Genomic DNA, 26633 nt, shown 5'->3' with positions numbered 1-26633 from the left:
GGGGCGGGGCGAGAGTGCCGGAGCGGGTTCTGCTCGTGACACTTCGCTGCGGAGGGTATGGCAGCGGGAGTGGCGTCGCTCTGCGGGATGCTGCAGCCTCTGTGGCGGCGCCGCCGCCGCTCAGGGCCGCCGCTGCTGCTTCTCCAGCTGCTGCTCGTGTGGCCGCCGGGCCCCGCTGCGGCCGGCCAGCTCTCCAAGTGGCGGCTGCCGGTGCCCATGGTGAGCCAGCAGGGCCCCTCTCGCCGCCTCCGTCCCGTCCGGCGGGCTGCACGGACGGGTCCCCGGGAGAAAGAGGGCTGTCGGGGTGGTGGGGACCGGCCGCCTTGGGCGGTTCTGGCCGCTCAGTTTAGGACCCCGGCGAGCGAGTCTCCTGACCCGCGTCGCCAAGCTTCACGTGTGAACAGTGCAACCCGGAGCTTCCCTCCGTTCCTGCGCGCTGCCTTGTCGCCGCTCCAGGTGCATCGAGGGCCGGGGGCCTTGCCGGCCTCTCGTTGCATCTGCAAAGGCACTGCCAGCGCAGCGTGACTGCGGGGAGTGCCGTTTGCCGATTTTACGCACCCGGGCAAGGGTTTGCTCTACTTCCTCGTTTTGAACACCACGTTTAATTCGATCTCAAACCCTGGCCTCCTAACCTGTGGTCCGTGAAGTAGTAATCAGGAAGAGTAGCTTCCTGAGCAGGTGCAGAGTGCATTTTCCTCGTAACCTCATTATTCGCTCCCCCCCCCCCCACTGGGAGATAAAGAGATGATTGTTCTTGTGGTGCTGAAACGTTGCCAGGTCGAGATCTCAGCCCCAGATCAGGGTTTTCCAACAAAAATTGCACATTGATCACAAAGAATCGCCTGATGCTAGCTGCTAGTAAGGAATGGTTTAATACAGATAATTGGGTCTGTCCAGAGTGGTGAACATGCATGGGTGCGCTGTTTGTACAAAAAGTGAGAGACGGTACAGGTGTTGTTTTTCAGAGATAATCTGTGCAAATAACTGCTCATGTGAGCAGGCAATGTAGGAGGAGCGATTCATGGAGAATCACAGTAGTTGTGTCTTGTACACAGAAGTAGCTGCTGTAATCTTATGTGTCCCTGCTCCAGGGTTACATTGCTCACAAAAGAGGATCACTGTTCATTTGTGATGGAGGTAGTAACAGAATCCAGGACCTCATCTTTTGCAACGAGAGTCCATGGCTGGAATATCATGTGGGGTTTTTGTGGGGGCTTTTTGGTAGTGATAATATACTCTTTGTAGGATTCCCATCAATTTAATACTTACTGAATTTCCTCCACACCCACCAGAGAGCTTTGGTATGTGTGCAACTCTCCTGTGAGGTAGGCTAGCTTGACACAATGGGTGATACTAGAATACTGAGTGAGCTTTGTGGTTGGGTTGGGATTTGAACATGGGTCTCCCATTTCACCATATTGGCACCATGTATCTATACATGTGTAGCCATTTTTTCCTTTATAGGCAGTCTTTAGTATCTGATGTACATTGTATGCATCATAGCCTTGAGCTGCTCAGATACTGAAAGCGTCTCTTTTAAATGACACTGCCAAGTTGTCAAATGCAATGTTTACTAACTGATCCACATTTAAGGCAGCACACATGCAAATATGTGAAAACCCACAGACATGAGAGTGTTGTCACAAGTTAAATGAACTGTGTCACCCTGTTGTCAAAACCAAACCCTTTATCCTGCAAAGTAGAGTGACTTATGCTAACACCAGATAATTTATCATGATCTGACAAACACTGAAAAGAATTGTAACACTCCTGTTTCCTGTGATTTTTGCTTCTGGTTTATATGTGTGGCCAAATTATCTTCACTGCTTGGCTGAACGTTAAAAGATGAAGGATTTGAATAGACCCACTGATTTCAAGACTAAGTCTGACTCAAATCTCAATGCTTTTATCTCCTGGTTATGAATACAGTACTCTGTGGTAACTTAGCATTGGATAAATTGTTGACTATAGCTCTGAAGAGATCAAAGGTATATGAATCATATGTGAATTAATTGACATGTCTGTGCCACTCTTCATCAGAATTGAGTGCAGGTAGTTTGCAAAAAAAATTATAATACAGTGGAATCCTACACATGTTTTCTTACAAGTTAATGCCACTGTTCAGTTGGACATATTCCCAAGTAAGTGGGTACATAGCTATTAGCACTTATGTGGTGTTTTCCCTCAGTCCTAAAAGCACTTTTCATACATCATCTTAATGATGGAGCTGTACAGCTTTCTCCACATGACTAATAGAGACTGAGGAGATATATTTGGTGTTGGCTGGGGCTGATGGGAATTGCAGTCTTAAATATCTGGAGAGCACCTGGTTGGCAAAGGCTGGCTTAAAGTATCAACTGATTTTGTGAATGAGTAAGATTTGAAATTAACACCTGATGCCTGCATGTTTCATCATCACCACCAACAAGAATCGATCAAAATGGATCACCTTCCTTACTTAGGAGTTTTTAGCACATGCATGTTCTTTGCTTGACAGCATCAAGTAATGACATGGTTGTGTGAATGAGCCTTCATAGATAAAATACCAGCATTTCCTGATGGTGACGCATGTAAATATGAAAAATAAAGTAGTGTCACTTTAAATAATGGGGCCAGATTCAACTAACCTGTTGTGCTAGTAGAAGCAAGCGCAAGGACCCCTTCTAATGAAGCCAGGCTTCGCTCTTCCCCTCCCCGCATACCCCTTGCATTTCCTCCAAATCTGCTGTGTAGGGTTGGGAGAATTCTCGGAATAGTGCACCATCTGGGAGGAGATGGGAGATAGTTCCATCTGGCAAGTATTAGCACACTGTTGAATTCTACTCTATAATTGTTTGTGGAATTCATTTAGATGTGACCCATCAATCACTGAGTAAGCAAGTAGTATACAGCAATGTATGTATCAACTTGTGATGCCTCATCTGTCTATGTTTACTCAGAAACATAGTAATTAATGAATAAGTAATTTCTCATTTCAGTAGGAATTATTCCCTGACAAATGGGCAACTTTAGCACTTCCTATACCTACCATTAATACAGCAACATGTAAGAGTACAAACGTAATGTGTATACAGGAGTACTTGAGATCAGAGGTGGGGAACTCATGGCGCTCCAGTTGTTGGCCTCCATCTCCCATCAGCCTCAACCAGAACGACCAATGGCCAGAGATGATGGGAGCTGTAGTCGGGCATCATCTGGAAAGCTACAGGTTCCCTTTTCCTGCTTTAGAACATGTTTTTACAGATACATAGGAGTTTGACATTTTGGGGGTAATATAACATGTTCTTATTTACCCAGCAGTATTGCCAAGTAAAATATATACTAACTAAAGTTTTCTCATATATATATGATGGCCTTCCATTCGAGCTTCTTCTGTTTGCTTCCTTTTTTTCCTCTATAGGAGAAGAATTTATTTCACTTTGGAAAGATTCTCTTTAGCAACACTACCATTTTCCTAAAATGTAAGTGTATTCATACTATAGCTTATTGTATAATATGGCAGGTATTTTGTAATAGTTGAACAAGGCCCTGTTGGCTTTGTTTTTAAGACATCTGAAGGCAACCCTATATCGGGAAAATTTTAATGTCTAATGTTTTACCATTTTTAAAGGGCTGTAAGCCGCCCAGAGTGGCTGGGGAAACACAGCCAAATGGGCAGGGTATAATTAAAATTATTATGATTATCTTTATGAAATTTTATCATCATACAAATCTCATAAATATTACAAAATCACATACAAATTAATACAATCACCAGAGTAATTCACCTACACAGTCACACTACACAAGAATAATTTAAATGCACAACCTACATTCAGAGTCACTCGGCATTCACTCTCCTTATACCCACCAAATCACTCTACTCAATTCTCCCTTTAATGAAACATTCAAACATTCAGCTAAGCAGTAATCATGTACCAAAAAATAAGTTTGCTAAAAACAAAATTGGCATGTAGAGCTTCCAAGCATTGCCCCAAATTTGTTTGCAAGGCTAATCAGTGTAATGTCCATGGACCATATAAAAAGGTAAAGGGACTGCTGACCATTAGGTCCAGTCGTGACCAACTCTGGGGTTGCGGCGCTCATCTTGCTTTATTGGCCGAGGGAGCTGGCGTGCAGCTTCCGGGTCATTTGGCCAGCATGACTATGCTGCTTCTGGTGAACCAGAGCAGCGCACGGAAACTCCATTTACTTTCCCGCTGGAGTGGTACCTATTTATCTACTTGCACTTTGAGGTGTTTTCGAACTGCTAGGTTGGCAGGAGCAAGGACCGAGCAACGGGAGCTCACCCCATCGCGGGGATTCGAACCGCCGACCTGCTGATTGGCAAGTCCTAGGCTTTGTGGTTTAACCCACAGCGCCACCCATGTCCCTTGGACCATATACAATTCCCCCCCCCCCCCCGGTGATTGATTTGTTAAGTTGACTACATTGGTTGTGCATTCTGGAAGTTAAGCTTTGTTCAGCATTTTACTGCCTGTCCCTGTTATATAGATTTTATTTCTATTTCAAAAGGGCAGCATGCATAAAAATGTCATATGTTTATTATAACTATTATAATTATTTAAATTTATATATCCACAAGTCTCAGGGTGGTTCACAGGATAAAATTACAATATAAAAGCACAGAATACACAATCCAAATAAAAACAGAAACAACTGAATAACGCCCCCCCAAAAAAGAAATCTTCATATTTTAAAAGGGCATTGGATGACAATCAACCAAAGGCCTAGTTAAAGATGTATAGTGTGTGATAGATTTTCTGGTCAGGCCACTTTTAAAAACACATAAAACACGTAAAAGGCACAATATAAAATGGCACGGCAGTGAACTGTAAAGCTCATTTGTTAGCCCTTTTCTTCTCTTGATACAAAGGGAGTCATTTGTTAGTGTGAGCTTGTGGCATTTCATGTTTTGTCCTGAAGGTTGCGTTCTTGGCATTAACTACCCTGTTTATCAGTGTTCACCATATGGCTAGATGTTTGGGATACAGCTCTCTCAATCTTCCTGCCTCACTGCAATGTAATAAGCTGAGGTTCCAAATTATGACAGGCTGCTGTGTCAGCAAAGCACTCCTTTGTACGGAAAGGATCTTGCCGTGCTGGATTGCTTGCGGTTAGTGCAAGTGCTGTGCTAGTCTATCATAGATGGGGGGGATGATATGGTATGTTGAGTCCAATATTTGGATTAAAAAGCATTATTGTTATAATTGTTTCCAGATTGCCTAAACAGATAAGATGTTATTCATAAAACAAAAAGAAGACTTGGGTTGTTAAGGGAAGCCCTCCTAGTGGGGTTAATGAGATGCTATCAAGAACCTTTTAGTAATACAAAGAGAATATGATGCTTCCTGTGTTTCTTAAGTACCATACTCTTATTTCTTTAGTTGAAGGTGAGGAAAGTGCATGCGATCCATCTCAAGGCTACAATGTCAGCTGGTACTTGAGGTATTGTGACTGCTACAACGAGGTCTTCAATTTTGGGGTAAGGAATTGGCATTAGGAATGACTGAAGTCATGCAATCTGTTGCTTAAATTATGCAATCTGCAAATTATGCAGTAGCAAATAACCCCAGCTGCTTTGATAGTTGAGCGTAGTTCATTAGCCACTGTTGCCCGAGTTAGAGCTGTCCTAACTTAATTGATTTATGTTCTACCACATCCTTACAGGTTCAGGATACACTATTTGGCCTCTGTCTCCAACAGGTTCACAAACTAAATGTGAGGTTGGCTGTCTTGAGGGAACAAAAAGGGGCAAACTAAAAGTAATATCCAGGCCCACGAGCAGAGTTCTAGGGTACATGGCTAGGTCATTGCAAAGTCATTGGCCCGACACTTTGCATGTCCCTCCCACTTGGCTTTTAAAGAACAAGGGAGGCAGCACATCATTCATGTGGTTCTTGTTCCATGTGAGAAGGCTGAGCTTGCAAGTGTGCACTCCTACTGGGGGCTGGGAGAGTCTGGCACAGACGACAGTGTGACCTTAGTACAGTGGCACCTCGGGTTAAGAACTTAATTCGTTCTGGAGGTCTGTTCTTAACCTGAAACTGTTCTTAACCTGACATACCATTTTAGCTAATGGGGCTTCCTGCTGACGCCGCACGATTTCTGTTCTCATCCTGAAGCAAAGTATCTGAGGTACTATTTCTGGGTTAGCGGAGTCTGTAACCTGAAGCATATGTAACCTGATTTACCACTGTAATGGGACCCAAGTTCAACCCTCCGATTCTCCCTCCACCTCGAATTTGGCCAGCCCTGCTGATTGGCCAGCCTCCACTTCACCTGCCCTAGGAACTTCTCTCAGGAGGCGGGACTGACTCAACCAACTCCTCCTCCCTTGCTGGGACATCTGACACCAACCACAAAGCGGAACCCTCTCTTGTGTTGCTGCTTGAATTCTCCCCAATAATGCCAAGGTTGCAAGTTCGAGCCCCGTATGGGACATTCCTGCATTGCAGAGGGTTCGACGAGACGATCCTCAGGATCCCTTCCAACATTATGATTCTATGATTCTATTTTCCCTGCCCGGAATTTCATGGGCGGAATTTGCTACTTAAAGCGGGGACCTTCCTGGAAATTGTAGATATAAAATCAATGGCCTTTAATAGTGTCATGAAAGGAACAAACGAAGCTGCCTTGATAGAAGACATTTTGACCGCCTAACCCAGTATTATTTCTGCTGTCTAACTCCTTAGGGTCTCAGGCCACAATGTCATTCCTTCAAAGTGTTGTAACAGCCCACAGGCATAATTTCAGTATTTCTATTTTAACATTTTGTCTAACACTCAACTGGATTTTTAAATTGCATTTTGATATGTATTGACTTTTTCCTTATGATTTTATGATTGTAATATGTGTGGCCCGCTTTGAGATTATGTTTTTTAAAAGTTATTTTATAAATGAAAAATCAACCTGTCTTTCGCATCACCTGTTACCGTATCCTTTTAATGGGGTCCCTGGCATTGATGTTTTAGGTGAGATGCAGGGTTGGATATCTTTTCAGTTTCTTAGCTGCTTGTTGAGTTAACCCCTTGTTTTCACTGACCCTTCAGCTATATAGAGTCATGCCTTGTTGTCTTGACAGGATGAGCAGGCAGAAGTTTACGTTGGAAGTACTGTAGAAAACCGGCCAGGCTGGCCAGGATACTACGCCATGTCTTCGCACTATTTCCCCAACTGTTCTGAACTCTTCAGACCGCAGGTAGGGTGGAAGGAGGCAGGGTGGGGGGGAATTGTTGGAGTTAAGGTTTTCTGGTGGCTTGAAGGTACACATATATCCATATTACTGGCCCTGAAAGAGCTTGTGGCATCATGCTGCCTATGCAAAAGGCCATGTGAATTACTAAGGGACAGAAACTCCCCGAAAGATGGGGTTACAAGGAGACTGGGCTCCTTGTGTGTTGTTTCTATTTATAGGTCCTATTTGGCCTGTATGATGTTTTGGGTGCATTTTATTTGCATTTTAATTGTTTTTCTATTCTCTTTTTTATGTAAACTGCACTTGGAGCTTTTATTGAAGGGTGGTATAAAAAAATGGCTATAACTAAGTAGGTAGAATGTTGCTGCATTGTAATATGACACAATATGGAGTTTTTTGGGGTTAAGTATATATATAGAATATAGAATATTTTCCCTTTTTCTTTTTTGAATTATATTATAAAATGTTAATATGTATTACATATTTAATTAAAAATGCTTCTTTTATTACTGTTTTATTAGAGGCTATACATTGGGACAATATACATTTTTTAAATCTAAAACTTCTGCGTCCTTGAACTCAGTCCCCACATAGTTCTGTGTCGTTGTAACACTATGTAAAGAGTATTTTTGTTTATCTGAAATTCTATCTATCCATTTTTTATATCTTCTGGAACACACACACACACACACACACACACAAAGGTATATAATGCTTTGGCTGTATGGGTTTTTTTGGGGGGGTGTGTTTGTGTCTTTCTGTATATGTGTGTATATACATGCACATAAAGAGTTTTTAATTTTTTTACTAGATTTTCTACAAAGAATTTGTTCACCCAGAACCGCTCTCAGGTGGAAAACAAGAGGATGGAGCAAACTATACCATTGTATCAGAGAATTCTGTAAGTATGAGAGAGGTGCTATATAATACAGGAGAGGATCACTTTTGTGTTTGACCATTCTTGGTTCCTCTGCCTGGTTACTGGTTGGCTTGTGTGTGCTGCTGATAATGTCTGCGCTTGGCTTTCCCCCATTAAAACCACTAGGATTTGAAAATGCCTAATGCTGATTTCATGATAGATTTGTACAAACTGTATGCTGATTTGTGGTTTAGATTAGATTGCACTCCTTTTCTTTTTTCTCCCAGGCAATGAATGCTGTGATGAGAACCTGGCAAGATGGGCCTTATATCTTTATTGTGCAGATTGGAATTGTATCCTCAAAGGATGCCAATGTGAAAACCAAAAGAGCGACAAGTGATGAATTGCCAAAAGTTACATCTTCCTCTGAGCCACAGGGAACACATTTTCACAGTGAGCCATGCGCAGTAGTTCATTGATGTTTGAAGTTTGTTCTAAATGCTTAGACACCACTCACTGTTTGATCTCCAGGATTGTATCTGCGGCAGATTTTCAAAGTGAGCCTTGAGCTTGCTGCAGGTGTAGCCGTGGATGCCAAGTGTTGTCGGACTGGATTCCAGAAGGGGAAGGAGGCAAGAGTTCATTGTTATTGTATACCAAGCCTTGGGCATTCAAGTGTAGTAATTGCTGCAGACACTTCAATTCTTGGAGTCTATTTGATACTTTCCCCCCCAGTTGGCGCTCCTTTTTCCTTAAGAGCAAGAGAGAGAAAATGGTAGCCCCATATTTAGCTACCTAGCTAGCTAGATACAATGCTTTTCTTCCTAAAAAAATGTTTAGAGGTACTCTCATTTCCCTACTCATATTGAAATACTGCCCCTCAATGAGGCTAAACTTTGATTCACAAAATGTTTAGGGGTATGCATCCCTCTGCTTCCCCCCCCCAAAAAAAAGCACTGGATAGATGTTTAAAATCCCATGTATTTCTGGAATGTTGCCAATACATGGGGACTTCTTTATAAATTTTAGTAGAGAGAAAGGAGAGGCTCAGACCACTCCTTGTTCTGCCATTAAAGGATGTGTATGCAGGCAGTAATCTGATTGTACTTCTTCCTGTATTTGAGTGAACAATCTGTTAAAGAAGCAGTTTGCCAGCTCTTGTACTACTAGGTTATGTGACCATTATAAGAGCAGAGGCTGTTACTTTCTTTCTCAGTGTACCATGATCCAATAAAATAAAATAAAATAAAATAAATACTTCCATAATTGCACTGTGGAGAGCAAAAGCATGAAGAATTCTGGAATATCCTTACATGAATTCACTGAATAGAATCTTTGTGGTCACTGGTTGTTACTGCTACTATTAGTAAATTGTTGTGAGTTGCTGCTTTATGTTTTTAGTGGTTGTGTTGTTTTATGGATTTCATATATTGCTTTTATTTTGTTTGATTTTGCTGTAAACCACGCTGTGGTCTCCTAAATAAATAAATCTTTTTTTAAAAAAATTGTAGAGCTGGAAAAGATGCAGAAAAAGTCAAGCACAATAATCTGACAGCTAAAGCAACCACCCAATGGGAAAGGTTGTGATGCTTAGGGCTTTTTAGTTTGGAAGGTGGGAAACGGTGAATAGGAAAGGACATTGTGCATTATAGGGAAAGCATGGATAGATTTTTTTTTTCTTCCTCATAATATTAGAACCAAGGGCATCCAGTGAACATTGAGAGATGAAGGACAGGCAAAAATAAGTACTTCCCCCCCAAAAAAAATTAAATAGTTGAACTTTGGAATTCACTGCCACAGCATGTGATGATAGTTATTAACTTATATTGCTTTAAAATGGCAATTAGACGAATTCATGGAGGATAAAGCTATCAGTGACTGCTAATAAGTTATGATGCTATATTCTGCCTCCCAGGATTAGATGCAGAAAGCCTCTGGATATCTTCTGGTGGGGAACCAAAGTGGGAGAGGGCCTTCCCCTCCTCCCTTGTGGGATTTCCAGAGGGATTTGGTTTGCTGCTGTGCAAAACAGGATGTGGGACTATATTGGCTCTTGGCCTGATCCAGCAGGCTCTTCTCATGGTCTTATGTATTCCTGATTCCCTACTTGTGCTTGTTTTTTGGCAGTGATCGTGGAAGTGAAGGGTCCGTATGAATACCTCTCCCTAGCAGATTATCCTCTCATGATCGTAAGTTGATGCCCGTGCTTTGTTTCAAGCACAAATAAGTTTTCACAAGTCTGGATGACAAGTGACCATTCTCAAGAAACCTGGGTGGGGGGGGGTGTAGCTCTGGGGCTTAAGCCTAGCATCAGATGTCACTGTTGCTGAACATTTTTTGAGTGTTGTTGGCACTGGACACTGTGCAGACCACGGAAGCGAAAGGGTCCCTACTTTTAACAGCTTAGCGGCTGTTTCAGATACACAGGAAAGAGGTCAGAGACTGACAGTGAGTGATGGGGACAGCATAGTGGAGAAACAGGTAAGTGTGGGTTAGGATGGGTCAGTAGTAAAAAAAATATACAACTATGGTTGAGAAAACAGACACAGCTTGAGAAATGGAAAGGGAGTGGTATTCAACTAAATTTTACTCAGAGTAGACCCCTTGAAATTAAGGGACATCACTCAGGTTCATTGATTCTTATGGTTCTGCTCTGAGTAAATGTTAGTTGAATACCACCCAGTGTTGTTCATCCCGGCGCCCATGATGGATAGTTCTTTGCAACAGTTCTTGCATGTAGTCTTTAATCGTCAATGTCCAATTCACCTTTCAAGTCAATCCTTCCCAGGACACACTTGGACCTTTTAAAATGACATGGCAGTATGCAATATCTTAAGACCCTTTTTCTGAAAGCAATTATGTAAGCATTTTCTTGCAATGTAGAAGCAGATTGGTATTGTCAGTACAGCAATTAATGCAGAAATTGAATTTCTCAGGTAAAATTTTTTTGCCTCTCACATGGTAAAATCGCTGTTGCTTGTATTGTATTTATTTCTCTTCAGTGTGTTGATGCTTTCTCTATTAATGCCAGGGTGCTTTAATGTTGCCCTCTCTAGACAACTCTGCTACCATGCAAGAGAACCATTGATCCATCTTTTTGTGTAAATAAAGTGGTATTGATCTTCTTTTTTCTGGGGAAAGGTGAAATCCTTTTGCTTCTGTCGGAGATGAGATGTTTCCTTGTAAAACCAGGAAAGTGCCTCAAAAGGATCTCATTAGGTCAGGGAAACAAAAGTTTATAGATACAGTCAAACCTCGGTTTTCAAACATCTCAGCTGCTGAACGTTTTGGAAGCTGAACGCCAAAAACCCCCGGAAGTGAATGCTTCCGTTTTCGCACATTTCTTAATTTTCCCCGTTGAACTTGCTGACAGCCCTTTGATTCTCAGTTTTCGATATTTTGGAAGTCAAACAGACTTCTGGAATGGATTGTTTGAAAACCGAGGTTCCACTGTACAAACATATGAGACAGAGTCAGGCAAAGCTAAATTCAGTGAAATCTTTATTAGCATTTGTAGCAACACTACCGGTGGAGGGAGGGGCCCAACCAGCAGTGCTTTGCGGAGGATGTATTCAAACCTTGTGCTAGCCTTGCCTTTATTCTTTTTGAATCTTAGTCCTAAAATATATTGGGGGGGGGGGTTCCCTCATGCACATTTTCACCTCCCACATACTTACTTAAACTGTGAAGATTTGTTAAATGAATAAATGCAGATAAGTAAACAGCTACAGAAATGCTGGTTGTAACTGGTTGAAATTGATACCCTTCTTTTTTTCTCTGTTTCATAGTTTTTCATGGTGATGTGCATTGTGTATGTGTTGTTTGGAGTTCTGTGGCTTGCGTGGTCAGCCTGCTACTGGCGAGATCTCCTGAGGATCCAGTTCTGGATTGGTGCAGTTATCTTACTGGGAATGTTAGAGAAAGCTGTTTTCTACGCGGAATTCCAGAATATCCGCTACAAAGGAGAATCTGGTATGTAGGAATAAAATTGTTAAATATTTCTGAGGACACAAAAGCATGGGTTATTTGAAACCGTTGATCCATTAGGAATTTTATTTTTAGTGACAGAGTAGAAACATACAAATATGCATCTCTTGTCACTATCTGTAGCTGATATCTCTCAGTTTAGCTTTTGTGGAGCAGGGTTTATTTGAGGAAGACAGCTAGTCATGGAAACATAAATCTTATTTCTGAAGTGGTTTTGCATCCCTAGCCATCCTTTATGTGTGTATTAGTTAATGGATATTATTCTAAACAGATTTACTTCAGAGTTTTGTGGGGCATGCTTCCAAATAAGTTTGCTCAGGATTTCAGCCATTTTGCAGATATCTCTCTTACCCGTGTATTGTTGTACTGTGTATTTTATCCCTTGCATTCTTTGTTCACAGTCCAAGGGGCATTGATACTGGCAGAGCTGCTCTCAGCACTGAAGCGCTCACTCGCTCGAACTCTTGTGATTATAGTGAGCCTGGGATACGGCATCGTCAAGTGAGTACTAGTGTTGAGCAAGCAGCAAAGCGCTCACCCCAAAAACCTTTATTCTCCTTGATCAAACTAGGATCAAACTCCCAAGTGTCCCTCAAGGGTGTGGGTCCTCCATTTCACTTCTAATGCTGGAAATTCCCAATGCCAGGCCTCCTCAGTCTGCTACCGCTCTCCCTCTTCTAAAGCCCAGACACCAGATCTTGGGGAAGGGGGAGTCTGTAGGAGGTGAAGGAGGGCTCCAGTGATGTTGGGGGAAGGCTCAGAAGGAAAAGATGCACTCTTTCCCCATTGAGGATGATGGGACTGAACCACAAGTGGAATTGAGGTGAATGTTCCATTCAAGGTTGGCTGTGCCCACCTCATTCTGCTTGCTGTAAGTTGTGTGTTTCTCCTTTGAATGCTCACCCCGTTTGTAGTGAATTCTAGTTTTCACATCCAAATCTGATATCAGCAGTACTAGGATAATGGAGGTGATTTGCAGCTGATATTATTGCTCTTTTATAATCCAGAGTTCCCGGTTAGACCAGTTACCTAGATGTGAAAATGACATTGGAGATGACCTAGATGATATGACTGATGTAATCTGTACATCAGATATACGTCTTCCCATTGTTTTTCATTTCTCCCTTTATTCTCATTTCAGACCTCGCCTTGGAGTTACTCTTCACAAAGTAGTTGTGGCTGGAGCTCTCTATTTATTATTTTCTGGCATGGAAGGTGTCCTTAGAGTCACAGGGGTTAGTAATCACTTGCTGCAATTTCATACCTCTCATATACAGACCTTCGCTTCCTACTAGGCAAGGCTGTATATATGCAGGTTCCACTTGCTGAACACAATGCATTCCGTGGAACCCGTTGGTTAGGCACACGTTCACATAATGAGTCCACAATTTCCACTATTTACTATGGAAATATTTCTAATGTGGGATTTGTCAGATCTCTCCCCACCCCCACTCCCATGGTTTCTTCTTGAAATGGCTGCAGTTAATCAGCAAAAGAGAGACAAAGGAAAAAACAGATTTGTCCAATTTCTCCTACTCCCTGATTTGTTTGATATCCCTCTGTCTTTTCTGCCCCAAAGTGGCTACTGCTGAACAGCAAAGCACAAACAAACTAGGAAGTAAGGAAGTTGACTGTTCGGATGTCTGAATCAGCGGAGCATATTTATTTACATGCCAATAAGTGAATTTTTGGGTAGTGAGTATGCAGTTAGCGGGACCTACGTATAATAGGTAATAAGGGATATTTGAATTTTATTGAATGAGCCTTTTTACTGTGCATCTGGTCTACACTCTTTCCACTAAAACATGTTTAAAAAGAGGCTGTTTGCCCCTTATCCTACTGTACTGTAATGTACTGTAAAGGCTTGTGCAGATTAATATTGATTTTTGTCTTTTGTGACTCAACCCTGCTTTGTTCCTATTATATCTGTTGCTTCCTGTGTGTGTGTGCGAGCGCGCACACACACACACATTCAAAAGATAAATTTCACTGACAGTTCTTCCTCACTTTCATTTGGTTTGCATTTCTTCATTGCTATATGTTGTGCAGCTGTGTAATCTTACAGCCCCGTATGCAGAAAGTTGATTATGCTTCTAATACGGGAACCTTGAAAAGACCAGCTAACCAGCTGTGAATACATTGTGTAGATAATGCAGATCTGTGTCAGGTGGAATAAAGTAGAGATAGTGTGCATTCTTAGCTGCAGTAAAATTAGAAAAGGAAGTTCCTTCTTTTTTCAGTGGATTTTAGCAGGTGATTGTGGTATTCAACTAAGTCATAGAGTGGGCCCATTGAAATCAAACTCTGGGTGTGATTTAATCAGATATCCTCCATAGGTTATATTATCTGTTTCTAAAAATGCAGCAATATGTTACTGGAAATATTTTTGGCAATCAGGAAGTATAATTTTTTGAAATGTTTTCCCTGAGTTGGGTTTTGAATAATAATAACACGAAGAGGAACATGAGTTTTACATAAATCATGCACAAGTCAGTCATAGCATATAGAGCTGTGAAGTCACATGGCTTTGACTATCCTTTGAAGAACATTTGCCCCTGGGTGACCTGTTGTCCTGTGCTTGATAGAGGTCAACTGTGTAGCAGCCATTGTTCCTCAGTTCTGTGCTCGGCCCTGTTTTGCAGGAGCTTTTCATCTTTTAATCATGCATTTATCATGTATTTCAGTAAACTGATTCTCTTTTTGGTACTTTTCCAGTCTTTCCATGGTGTTACAGCTGTGGTAGCTAACTTCGGTCTGTCTATCATTGACTCCTGTATTATTTATTGGATATCCTTTCAGAAGTGCTGTAGTACGGTTTGCATTTATGAACAATGTCAGTATAAATCCTGGATGTTTGGTGATTGAGAAAATATGTTGTACGAAGAGGTACGGGAAGAAGTGAACAGCTAGTTAAATTACCCTTGTATCATTCCTTCCTAAAGCTTTCCTAGTTTGTTTTTAGAGCTCAGCAGTGAGTAAGCCACCTTATGAATGAACGGCAACATTTGCCAGAGCTATGAGCAACAAGCAGATGGTCCAACCACAGAAATTTCAGCATCAGTGGGGTGTAAATCTCAACCGTGTACTTAAATTCCATTAATTTTGATGAGATTAATACTCCTTTTCTTCCCTTTGATTGTGTGTGCTGTAAATGTTACAGTTTATGGCTGGGTGGGTATTTTGCGCTACGTGAGTTCTTGTAAAACCAGGGCAATCTCCCCTCACTGCTGCTTGATGGAATGGTTCTTGCTGGGTGTCAGAAATATGCAGCTTTCAATAGATCAGTAGCTTTCCTGTCAGGCAGAATGGCTGGACAGTACTCTGGTCCATCAATGCAGCCTTAAACTCCCGGTGCGGTTTTGGATCTAGAAAATAACTTAATGCTGTGAATCTGAGGGGTCAGGACTTGTATCTTTCAGCTTTTCTGCAACATTTTTAAAAAATTGGCTTAATACTAACCTCTTTTTTCTTTGAACAAAGAAAATACGTATTTGGTGTTCTACATTAATATAATAACTGGCAATAATAATAATAATAATAATAATAATAATAATAATAATAATAATAATATATTTACACCCCACCCATCTGGCTGGGTTTCCCCTGCCACTCTGGGGAACTGCATGCTTGGGGTTGCAGTCCTTTACACGCTTCCCTGGGAGTAAATCCCACTGAACTCAGTTGGACTTCTGAGTAGACATGCTTAGGACTGCGCTGAAAGTCTTGAATCTTGCTTCCAGTCGGCCTTGGTCTCAATGCCTTTTTCTCTTTGTCTCTCTAGGCACAGAATGATCTTGCCTCCTTGGCTTTTATTCCACTGGCTTTCCTAGATACTGCCCTCTGTTGGTGGATATCCTTCTTCACTGGCTTATTTCAAGGACTGCTATTTCTTTGGAGTTGGGTTTTCATGGTGGGTGGTATCTATTGCAAGTGTTCTGTTGTTGCTTTATTTTCCTTCAAAAACAAAATTTCTTTAAGGTGGTCATCCTAACTACACTTCCAAGGGGAAAACCCCCATTGAATTCAATGGAATTTTCTACCGAGTCAGAATGCTTAACGCCACACTCACAGTCTGCTGACTCAAGAACATGGTGAAAGATGTACTTTCACAGCTAACATGGCAGATCTGATAGAGTAAGAAATGGTTGCCAGTTTTGGAGATGACCTTGGTGCAGTGATGTCACTGGCTTCTGACTGCTGAGGTGTTTCCTTCACATTTCTGTAGCAGGAAGAGCTATCTCTACTGAAAACATTGTGTGGAGAGGCGGAGTCCCCCAAACCCTGGGCGGCCCCGTGTGGAATAACGACTCAAGACAACGTGCTATGGGATTAAAATTGGCCACGATTTTATTGTGTTTCAGATGTGGGTAGACCTTGGCTCAGGCACTGGGCATTTATCCCTCCCAGTCCCCCACCGCGGATCTTGGGAACATTAGGGTTATCCAGTATGTGGGGGGGATGGGCTGGCTCTGGAGAACATATGTTCAAGCAGAGTGAGCCCGTCCCCATTACGCCGCCTTCGCAGGGGAGAGCAATGATGACCTCTAGGCGTACGGCCAAAGCCTCCCCTCAAACAGCCCCTTTAACGGGGAACCCTGGTATCGCTGCCGCAGAGGGGACGGAAGCGTGGGTCACCACTGCACGCCCTTCCCCATTTAGGGAAGATAGACTAAAGGATTCCACCCAAGGCCAAAGTTGTGACGTTTTGCTACGGGAAAGGCAAACCTGCCAATGCAGGAGAATTCCTTTCTGGCCCTTCAACAGTGACCCTGACGTAGCAGTCCCTGCGTACTTGTGGAGAAAAAGTTAACCTGCAAAAGAAATCTTAACTGAGGGTGGGTAGGGTGGGAGAAGCTCTGGAGCCAACTGAGATTCCCAGGTAAGATGCTCCCCCTAATGTTTGGGCAGGTGGTCCCTCCTACCTGGCCTGATCACCTTGGCAACGCCTCCCCAGGTGGGATTGGGCAACTGGCTGAGGTAGGCGGAGACCTCCGGGTATCCCACCTGGGGAAGGCAAAGCCAAGCCTGTGCTAATGGTGCCGCATAGGGTCCAGGGGGCTGCATGTGACCACACAAAGGGTGCCCCCCCATTTAATGCGGGGAGTGGTCATTATGTGCTGGCTAGCCTTCAGAAGTTGGATAAATAAAGTGGGCAGAGTTGTTCCTTATCTGCAAATACATAGCTCTTCCTGATGCAGCCTCATGTTCTTCTGCAGCCCTCGTGTGGACACCACTGAGCGTTGTGTTCACATGTGCGTGCTTAACACTGGAGATGTATTGTTTGAAAACAAGTCACTACATTGATGCCCTGGTATCATAGAGGGTGGGCTTATATTCCTTTTTAAAATGAGAAGCCTTTGAGGATCACCATTCCAAAGCATTTTTATAGCCTTATGTGAGGACCATAATATTTGAGTCGCTGCTGAGTGTAAGTGGTAATTGAAACACAGTGTCGGAATAATGGGTGTCTGATTTGTATAAGTTCATTCTTTCTTTTAATAGGCTATCATTGCTTTGGGATTTGTAAGCTTCAGGTTCAGTTTGATATGTTAGTATTTCTGTGTATACTGCATCTGAATACCTTTAGTAATTGGGATATGCCTGTTGTCCAGCTTGATTTTTCTTGACTTACCATACATATTCATCAGTTTGACTCAGACAATGAAGTTGTTAAAACTTAGGAGGAATGTTGTGAAGCTCTCGCTCTACCGACACTTCACCAACACTCTAATTTTGGCAATAGCAGGTGAGCTTTAGAAATATTTCCTTCCAAAATGTTTTACAGGACCTTTTTGAGCCAGATGTTATTTGAGATATCTACCACTCCGTTGTTCATTCTGTCATGTCTGTGTTATAGTTTGCCCTCAGTTCAGTGCCTGTACCCTAAATAGAAAGTGCAGAGAGCTATTCGACAGTGGTGCAGACTCCCTCGGAAAGTGGTGGACTCTCAGAGGTTTTAAATCAGGGGTTTAAATTCATGACCATTTGTCACGAATGCTTTAGTTGAGAGTTCTCATTGCAGGGGGTTGGACTAAGTGATCCTCGGGGTCTCTTTCTATAATTCTATGATTCTATTAAATAAAAGGGGATGCCTGAAAACAAATTAAAAAGTTCCAATTTCATGACTTGTTGGCCATGTTTGGACACAACACTGAGTCATTAGCTAAGGTTAAATAAATCACATTGTGCATGAGCATTCCTGCTTTGTTCTTCCTCTAGTGGGGAAAAAAGTGAAATTGCTGGCTTAGTGTTATGTCTGAACTAGGACTTGCGGCTTGTTTCTCTCCAGGCAAACTGTGAACTGAAATTAAAGTTTGTTTTTGGCTTCCTGGTCATGGCTTGTTTCTTAGTGTTGCCTGCAAACCAGTGTTTGTTTGTATTTTGTTTCTTCCAAGCAAACACAAGCTTTGGATACAATGCTAGGCCAGCCATTCCTCACCCCAATAGGTCTACTGAACTTACTATCAAGCTGCCAGAGCAGAATTTTCATTCCCCTGTCTTTTATTTTCATTTTTAAGGTTTTGCTCTTACTATACAAAGTCCTTAAGAACTTGGAATCAGTTAAGTAAGCCCCATATATGCTTATTTATCATTCCACGTTGGTTAGAAGTTGATCTTTCAGCAAGGCATCCCCTGTGTTTTGTGACTCCCTGCCTATTAACATCAGGCAGCTGCTCTCACTATATTGCTCTAGACACCTGCTGGAAAGGCTATCTCGATATGTAATTCTAAGTCTGCTTACAGATGTAGACTTTGCCTGGATAAATATGGCAATATTTGAAACGAGTTTATACAAAATGTAGTAGGCTGATAATATTTACATACTGTAAGTGATAGAATAATAAGATCCAATTTATAAAATAATTTATGGGTTAGAGTATTTTTTGTATATATTCATATAATATTTTTCTCCCCTTGACACATTTTTGTGCCTTTTCTTTTTCTTTGTATCTCTTTATTTCTTTATAATTTAAAATCTTTTAATAAAATATTAGTATAAAATAGATATATAATTCTGTATTGCATTTAAATTTTGCTAGCTTTATTTGTGTATTATTGATAATTATTTTATATTGTTTTACATCAAATGCTTAGAGATTAGTCTAGATTCAGTAGTTTATAATTCTTTGTAAATAAATATTTTTAGACAGATTTTAGATACAGAACAAATGCTCAAGGGGCTTTTACTGCACACAAGCCCAATAACACACATTGCTGCTTGACACAATCCCCATGGTTATAGATGATTTAAAAGCAAATAACCTAAAAGGTCTTAATCTTAAAAGAGGAGTTCTGCAGTTCATTTGCAGTTTTTAATATTTCACCAAATGTGTGTGTTTATCTCCACTCTTTAGCATCTGTTGTTTTTATCATCTGGACCACTATGAAATTCAGGCTGGTAGACTGTCAGTCGGTAAGTGTGATGTGACTTTTCCCCTAACCCCAAAATGCTATGGAGAGTATGCTTTTGTTTGATAAGCTGGTGGCTAAGGATTGTGACTGTATTTAATTCAAACTCTGTGCCTTGCTTCTCCTTGAAATGTTGGCATTTCTCTCTCTCTCTCTCTCTCTCTTTTTTTAAGTGGTCTTTCCTTCCTGGGTGTGTATCTTACCTATCTTTTAATAACAGGATTGGCGGGAGCTGTGGGTGGATGACGCCATCTGGCGACTTTTGTTTTCAATGATCCTTTTTGCCATCATGATTCTTTGGAGGCCGTCTGCCAACAATCAGAGGTATAACATTATTTTTTATTTTTTATTATTGAAAACAATAACACCATAACAGTCATGTCTTATAGATCAGTTGATCCACAGCAGTCCTCGCCAACCTGGTTCCAGGCCAACAACATCCGGAGGGCACCAGGTTGATGAAGACTGATTCAAAGCAGCCATCTTGTCCTGTCTGACTACAGTGGAACCTTGAGTTGCGGACGTAATCCGCCCTGGAAGCATTCAGAACTGCCGCGTCTTTGCGCGTCCGCAGCGTGATTTAGCGCTTCTGCGCTTGTGCGAGCGGCGAAACCTGGAAGTAACCATTCCGGTACTTCCAGGTTTCCGCAGGACGCAACTTGAAAAGATGTAACCTGAAGCGGATGTAACATGTATTTCTGGTATCCAATAACTTTCAGATGTAAAACATGTAACCATTACACATGATAATAACAAGGGTGGTGCTATAGTCTCTTGGGCTTGCTGTTCAGAAGCTTGGTGGTTCGAATCCCCACAATGGGGTGAGCTCCTGTTGCTCTGTCCCAGCTCCTGCCAACGTAGCAGTTTGAAAGCACGCCAGTGCAAGTAGATAAATAGGTACTGCTGTGGCAGGAAGGTAAACGGCGTTTCCGTGTGCTCTGGCTTCTGCCATGGTGTTCCATTGCACTAGAAGCAGTTTAGTCATGCTGGCCACATGACCTGGAAAGCTGTCTGTGGACAAACGCCGGCTCCCTCGGCCTGAAAGTGAGATGAGCACATCAACCCCATAGTCACCTTTGACTGGACTTAACCATCCAGGGGTCCTTTACCTTTACCTTAATAAAGAAAGAAGCCTGTGAAAAATGTGTGTGTGTGTGTGTGTTTGTATTTCTGTGTATGTGTGCTTTATTAATTTTTTTCTTTCCAAAAGGTTTGCTTTTTCACCATTGTCTGAGGAAGAGGAGGAGGATGAACAGAAGGAGCCAATGCTGAAAGAGAGCTTTGGTAAGAAGAAAATCTTCTGCTATATAAATGCAATTTAAGTTCCAGTGGCCACCCTGATAACATTGCCCTGCTTCCCTCTCCCGGGAATTGCTTCCCAACAAGCCTATCTCTGGTGCACTTACCTGAAGCCATTTAACTGGTTCTATATTCCTTCCCCCTCTGAGCGTGGCAAAGAAATAAGGTGTTGGGGACTTTTATTATAGATTCACATTAAAACAATAATAAGCTTGAATCATAATCCAGGTGGCACTGTTGAATGAGCTTGATTTCTTTCCGGTATCCTACACAGAGGGAATGAAAATGAGGAATTCAAAACAAGAGTCAAACGGAAACCCTAAAGCCAGCAAAGCAGTAAGTTTGATTCTCTCATAGCTAGTGTTGGAGGTGGTTGTGGTGGAACTTTCAAGAAAATTATATTAAGATGCTTGACTAGATGATAAGTTGCTCCTAGGAATCTGCCCATACTTCATATGGCACAATTGGTGCCCAGTGTTGGCTTTAGGTGTGATCCCCAGAACATAACTGTATACAGGCCTTCTGTATATGAATTATCTATTGTAGCCATATTAACTAACTATTTTAGAATTAAAGAAGGAAGGGAATGTATGTTTAAATTGAAAATGGCTCTTGAGTACTGGCAAAACAAGGCATTTTGGATATTACATGTTTCTTTAATTACCCTTTAAAAGGATTTTTTTATAGTTTTCAGCTTAGTTTTTTCAAATCTTTTTGTAAACGATAGATTTTCTTTTTATTTAAGATGTCGTAATTATTTATATCCTCCACAAAAAATAAGCGGAAGAGACAAAGGAATGTCAAATATAGTTAATCACCTTGTCCGTAGGGAAAATTTACACAACATATTTTTGGTGGTTTCATAGCAAAATGTTATGTAATGTTATTTTTAAGTAGAATAACCATTTCTGAAACACATGACCTCTTTTTTAAAAATAAAAAATCTAGCAGGAAGATGATTTGAAATGGGTGGAAGAGAATGTTCCTTCTTCGGTGACGGACGTGTAAGTACATGTAATTTGACTTATATTTATAGTAAATATACTGGAAGCAAAATGAATGAAAACAGTAATAATTTTCTCGAATATTGGTAATGTTGCCAGTTGCATCCTAGAACTGGTGTGGACTTTTTCTGGTTTCTGCTTGTGAGGTCCCAGCTAGCAGTCCCTAATACAGACTCCAAATCCAACTTGTGACCTGCTGCTACTTGTTGCTACAGCCCACGAAAGTCCCTGTTGGTCTGCATTAGGGACAAGGACTATTGCCAATTGCATTTATTGTGCTTTCTTTTATACTGTGCTGTAAGTCTTCATTTGGTAAAATGTACTTTCTGCTCTAAATCTTGGAAAACTAGCACTATTGCGATAAATTCCCAGTGATAATGTTTCTTGTCAGTACTGTGCCTGTTGTTAAAGCTCTTTCTTTCTTTTCATTCCTCTCAATCCAGTGCTCTCCCGGCGCTTCTGGATTCTGATGAGGTCAGTAAACAAACCTTCAGCAGCAATTTAAGTCTTGTGACACAACAGGGGAGTCATGAGCCCAAGAATTAAGGAAATGATTTTGGCCTCTCAAAACTGAAATGCTCTATCTGTTCCAGTCAGTGCATCAAGGAACTAATAAAAGCAAAACGGAAGCACTGTTAAATACAGACCAGAGCTTTTATATGACGCAAGTACTTTGGAACTTTTAACCATCTGATTTTTTATTTTATATGATTTGCTACATGGAGCCACTGCTTTTTTGACAGTGCACTTAAAGCATTTGAGGGCAGGGCTTTGGCGCAGTGCCGGAGCACGTGCTTTGCATGCGAAATTAGATTCAAATTAGGTAGGGCTAGCTACCTTCAGTTGCTACCAGTCAGTGTGGACATTACTGAGTTACATGAACCCAGTGGTCTGACTTTAAGGCAGGTTCCTGTGTTCTGTTTCATGTTTTTAATTAGTGGCTTGCCGTTTAATAGACATGACACAGAAGAAAAAAGGGACTTTGATGGATGAGGACAATAAACAAAATTAAGGATACCAAACCTGATTGTTTCCATCTCCGCTCATGAGAGTTGCATCAGTTTTGAATTGTTAATTTGTGGCTTCAACTTCGTTGTTAGCTGCTTTGAGTTTTTCAGGGGGGCAGGATAGCTATGTTTTAAATGAATGAATGCAGTTACTCATAGTTAAAGTTTGATTGAGAAGGAGGTCTAAAATGGAGTGGAGCTTTGTGGGCTTTTGAAGAGACTTGAAAGACTAGAGAAATGATTTCACTGAGGAATTCTGGTTGTGCTCTAGGCATATGGAGTGGAAAGGTGAAATGGAGAATATCCTTTAAGAGCAAACTACCTTTAGGCAGCTAGGTGTAGTAGGGTTTGTTGACTGAAGGTCATGGGAAGGAGTACATTGGGATATTAGGACAGATTGGGTGAAACTAGTTTAGAGAGTTGTAAGGGCAAGGACAGGGGGTTTGTGTAGGCAGTAAAAGGAACAGGAAGCCATTGCTGGGATTTGAGGAGTGATGAGAGATGAATGCTGCAAATTCAGCAGACAAATTCTGAGCATTACAATATGCATTCCAAGCCCATAGATAAGCATTCAGAGTGTGTTTCAGGAAAACACATTTTCTGTTCAGTCTCTGACCCGAGACATGTATGACTACCGTGATTTCATTTTCATTTTCAGTATGGTAAAGTTCCTTGCAGTGTGACTTCTATCCATTATTTTTTGTGCCAAATAGTTCTTCTGGGCGTGCTCCTATCGGATATTTCCCAAGCTTTCAGTCAATCTTTAGGGCATGTAACAGTTTTCACTTACAGCTCAAAAGAATGTTCATCACATGAATGACAAAAGTCACATGATGTTCACTTAACCGTGCCTAAAAGGAATTAGTTCTAAGTATAACTCCTGTTAGAGAAGAAGCATTTGCTTTGTGTTTTGAACTTTGGATAGTACACTAATGTTAACATTAAAAAAGAAAAGAAATGTGAAACCTCATTGTGACCCATATATTAATATTGCAGGAAAGAATGATTACACATTTTGAAAGATCTAAAATGGAATGAATGAGGACAGTTTGCTTGACAAGGCTTCCTGCTGTTGAAGAAAGGAAGAAACGTTTTTCTCCCATGGAATGCTGCATTCTTCTGATATGTTCTGTGACGTTCACCTTTGGACATTGTTCTCAGAGGAAAGAACATTTTGCTTGGATCGCTGTGGAAGGAATCACACACATGTTGATACACCTAGGAAAATGTTTGAATTTGCATTGCTGCTGCAAGTGTGGGTTTTAAGCCATTTAAACGTCTTGATTGCAGCACGTCTTTAATTTTTAAACATTATAGTCAAGCTAAATCTAAAACTGTTCTAACAACTGCCTGAGGAATGGTTAATTCAATATTACAGCTAAATCCCTCATGTTTTAACCACAGTGGGAAGAGGGGAAGAGTGATTGATAGTTTCCCCAAACCAGCACGGGTGTCCTAGAGACAAAGGCAAGCTCAAGCTTATAGACAGGTACCAGCGATTGCTCAGTAAGATGCTACGTAGATTTAAAAAACTCTGTATCCAGCATCTGGGACAGTGTGTGTAGGATTGAATCTCGCCAGCCCAGTAAAGGACTAGTACCCATGAGAGATGCCAGAATCAACCATCTGTAAATGAGCCTTGCCCACAGTAGTGTGCATGCAGCAAACTGCTGTGTGCAGTAATCTATGGATCAGGGTCAGTGCCTTGCATTTTTATTGGATGTAGCAGCTTCTGACTGAAGATTCTGGTACCTGGCTGGTGAAAAGGAAAAAGTTTTAGAATGAGAACTCCTAGTAATGGGAAACAGTTAACGCATCACGAGGGAAGGAGGTATTTGGGGAAATTTAGGATTCCTAATATTTTTGGCAAGATCAAGTGCAATTTTATTCACTCTACTGTGTGGGAAAGATGGTCTATTTTAAGTTTTGCATACGTAGATGCAGTGATCGCTTACGTGTTTGGTACATATCTCGTTGCTGGCAATGGGGTGTGAGCATGAGCAGTTAACTATTCAAATCAGAGCAGAGTGCAATTTAAATAATTTTTTAAAAAACAACCCTCAGCACTTATTCACTGACCTTGACCAGCCCCATGCCTTTAGCCTGTGCTTCTAATATTGTTGCATTGGAGCATATTTCATAGACTCACAAATGCACTTGTGTTGGAGTCAACCTCCCCATACATGTTGACTCTTTGAATCAGGCCTGTTCAGGCTGTGACCCACCGAGTCCATTGCAGCCCATAGCCGTGTCTGTGGCTTGTCAAATGCTTGACAACCTTCCTTCCTGTTTTTGCAGCTCTAGACAGACAGCAAAAGCAGTCGGGGTGTGTTAAGCCATAAGTTGTGCAGTCCTATCCTAAAAGTTTGTATATGTCAGACTAACCTATCCTAGATGTTGACATATTCTACACAGAACTGTGACTTCAGATAGCAGCTTGTTCCTGTTGCTCTTCTCAAATAACTCCTGAATAGACCTGGTGTCTGCACTACATATCCTTGCCAGCTTCCAGGTCCCCCAGTACCTGTCCTGGGATTATTGAGCCACAGTGTGGCATCATTCTGATGCAATGTAGGAAAGTTAAAGTGGTGGCTCATAGCCACCTGCCATTGCTTCCAAGTAAATCCATGTCCAGGGGCCCAGGGCCCACCTGAGAGCACCTCCAAACCTGGATCTGGCCCTAAATACACATTCATATACCATATCCAACACTTTGTCGATTTATAAAGTTCCTAATAGCCCAGTCCCTAGGGCCAGAAGCATCCTATTATACTTCCAGTGACTCCAAACATTCTGCTACAATTCCCATCTAGTCGCCTTTCAGTTAGTTGTTCCTTGTCATACCTTCCTTCCTACTATGATCTTTAATAAAGAGCCACCTCTGACAACATGCTTTTATAATGAAATGTATTTGAAAATTCAAGTACCTCACAGGATTTTGTAAAAAGAGATTCTCAGAAAATTAAGCCTGTCACTAAGATATTAAAAGTCCTGTAAAGGGGGCAAATTGTTTATAACAACAAACATTCTCCTGCAATAATTTAAGCAAATATGCTGTTTTGGGATGTTTCTGTTCTGGGTGTCTTGTGGGAGGGAAGGATTTTTGGGGGGTATTTTTCAAATGTTAGTGCCAAAATTTGGGCTTCATTGCTGGTTTTTGACACTTTCAGCCCTCTAGCAGCAGAACCTGGAATTCGGATTTCACATTAAATGTGGCATTGTTTGGATTTTGCTTTCCAGAGGCGTTTTAGCTGTACTTATGTATAAGTGGTTTGGTAATGGGTTTTCCTGTAACTTACAGGCACTCTTTCATTTGATTCAATCTGAGTTGCAGATTTCTGTTCTGTATAATAAAATCCTTTTTTTTCTTAAATTCAGTTTTTAAGTGTAGCTTTCTGACCTTTAAGCTTGACTTCTTATACTTGTTTGCTAAATGAGGGTCATAAAGTATGATGACTGGGCACTGTATTTTTGCAGAACCACAGTCTCCTTTATGAACATATCAGTTCATAAAGCACATATGGGCCTGCTTTCAGCTTTCTGTCTTTGGGAAGTTCAGCTTCTGGAACTTGTTATATCTTACACATCAAAACAGGTTTTTCCCCCAGGGCAGCCTCTCAGTTTTTGGCATCAGAACTGCAATATGCTCCTTGTATATGCAAATGGCTGACTTATCGTAATTGTTCCATAAGCCAGCCACTGACACAGGGGGTTGCAGGTTCATGCTCTGACATCTCCAGTTGATGAATCTAGGTATTAGGATGGGGAAGATTTGGAGATATGCTACCAGTCTTCATACGATACTCCAAGTTAATGACCAATAGTCTTGACTCCTATGCGACAGCTCCACTAGTAAGCTGCCTTATTGA

General features: G+C 41.5%; 1 protein-coding gene across 4 annotated transcripts; it reads left to right on the top strand.

The window, feature by feature from the left end:
• The first annotated feature begins 4 nt into the window (after nt 1–4).
• Nucleotides 5–26137, top strand: TMEM87A (transmembrane protein 87A). Of its 4 annotated transcripts, none has more exons than XM_083747275.1 (19): nt 5–219; nt 3401–3461; nt 5388–5485; nt 7085–7201; nt 8010–8099; nt 8345–8510; nt 10185–10246; nt 11846–12029; nt 12446–12545; nt 13186–13279; nt 15826–15894; nt 17682–17790; nt 19400–19458; nt 19675–19778; nt 20665–20738; nt 21028–21089; nt 21702–21757; nt 22201–22231; nt 23761–26137. In XM_083747275.1, the coding sequence occupies exons 1-19, from the start codon at nt 58–60 to the stop codon at nt 23800–23802; spliced, it is 1740 nt and encodes a 579-aa protein (XP_083603401.1). In that variant the 5' UTR covers nt 5–57; the 3' UTR covers nt 23803–26137. The 4 variants fall into 4 exon arrangements, with proteins under 4 accessions (XP_083603401.1, XP_083603402.1, XP_083603400.1 ...); XM_083747276.1 differs by having other exon boundaries at nt 15826–15898; nt 17686–17790; XM_083747274.1 differs by lacking the exon at nt 15826–15894 and adding an exon at nt 14760–14835 and having other exon boundaries at nt 17686–17790.
• The last annotated feature ends 496 nt before the right edge of the window (nt 26138–26633 follow it).

Source organism: Podarcis gaigeae, assembly GCF_964106915.1.
Source record: "Podarcis gaigeae genome assembly, chromosome: 1".
NCBI lineage: Eukaryota > Metazoa > Chordata > Lepidosauria > Squamata > Lacertidae > Podarcis > Podarcis gaigeae.
Note: the sequence above shows the minus strand (reverse complement) of the source record. Positions and strands in the feature narration are given on the sequence as shown.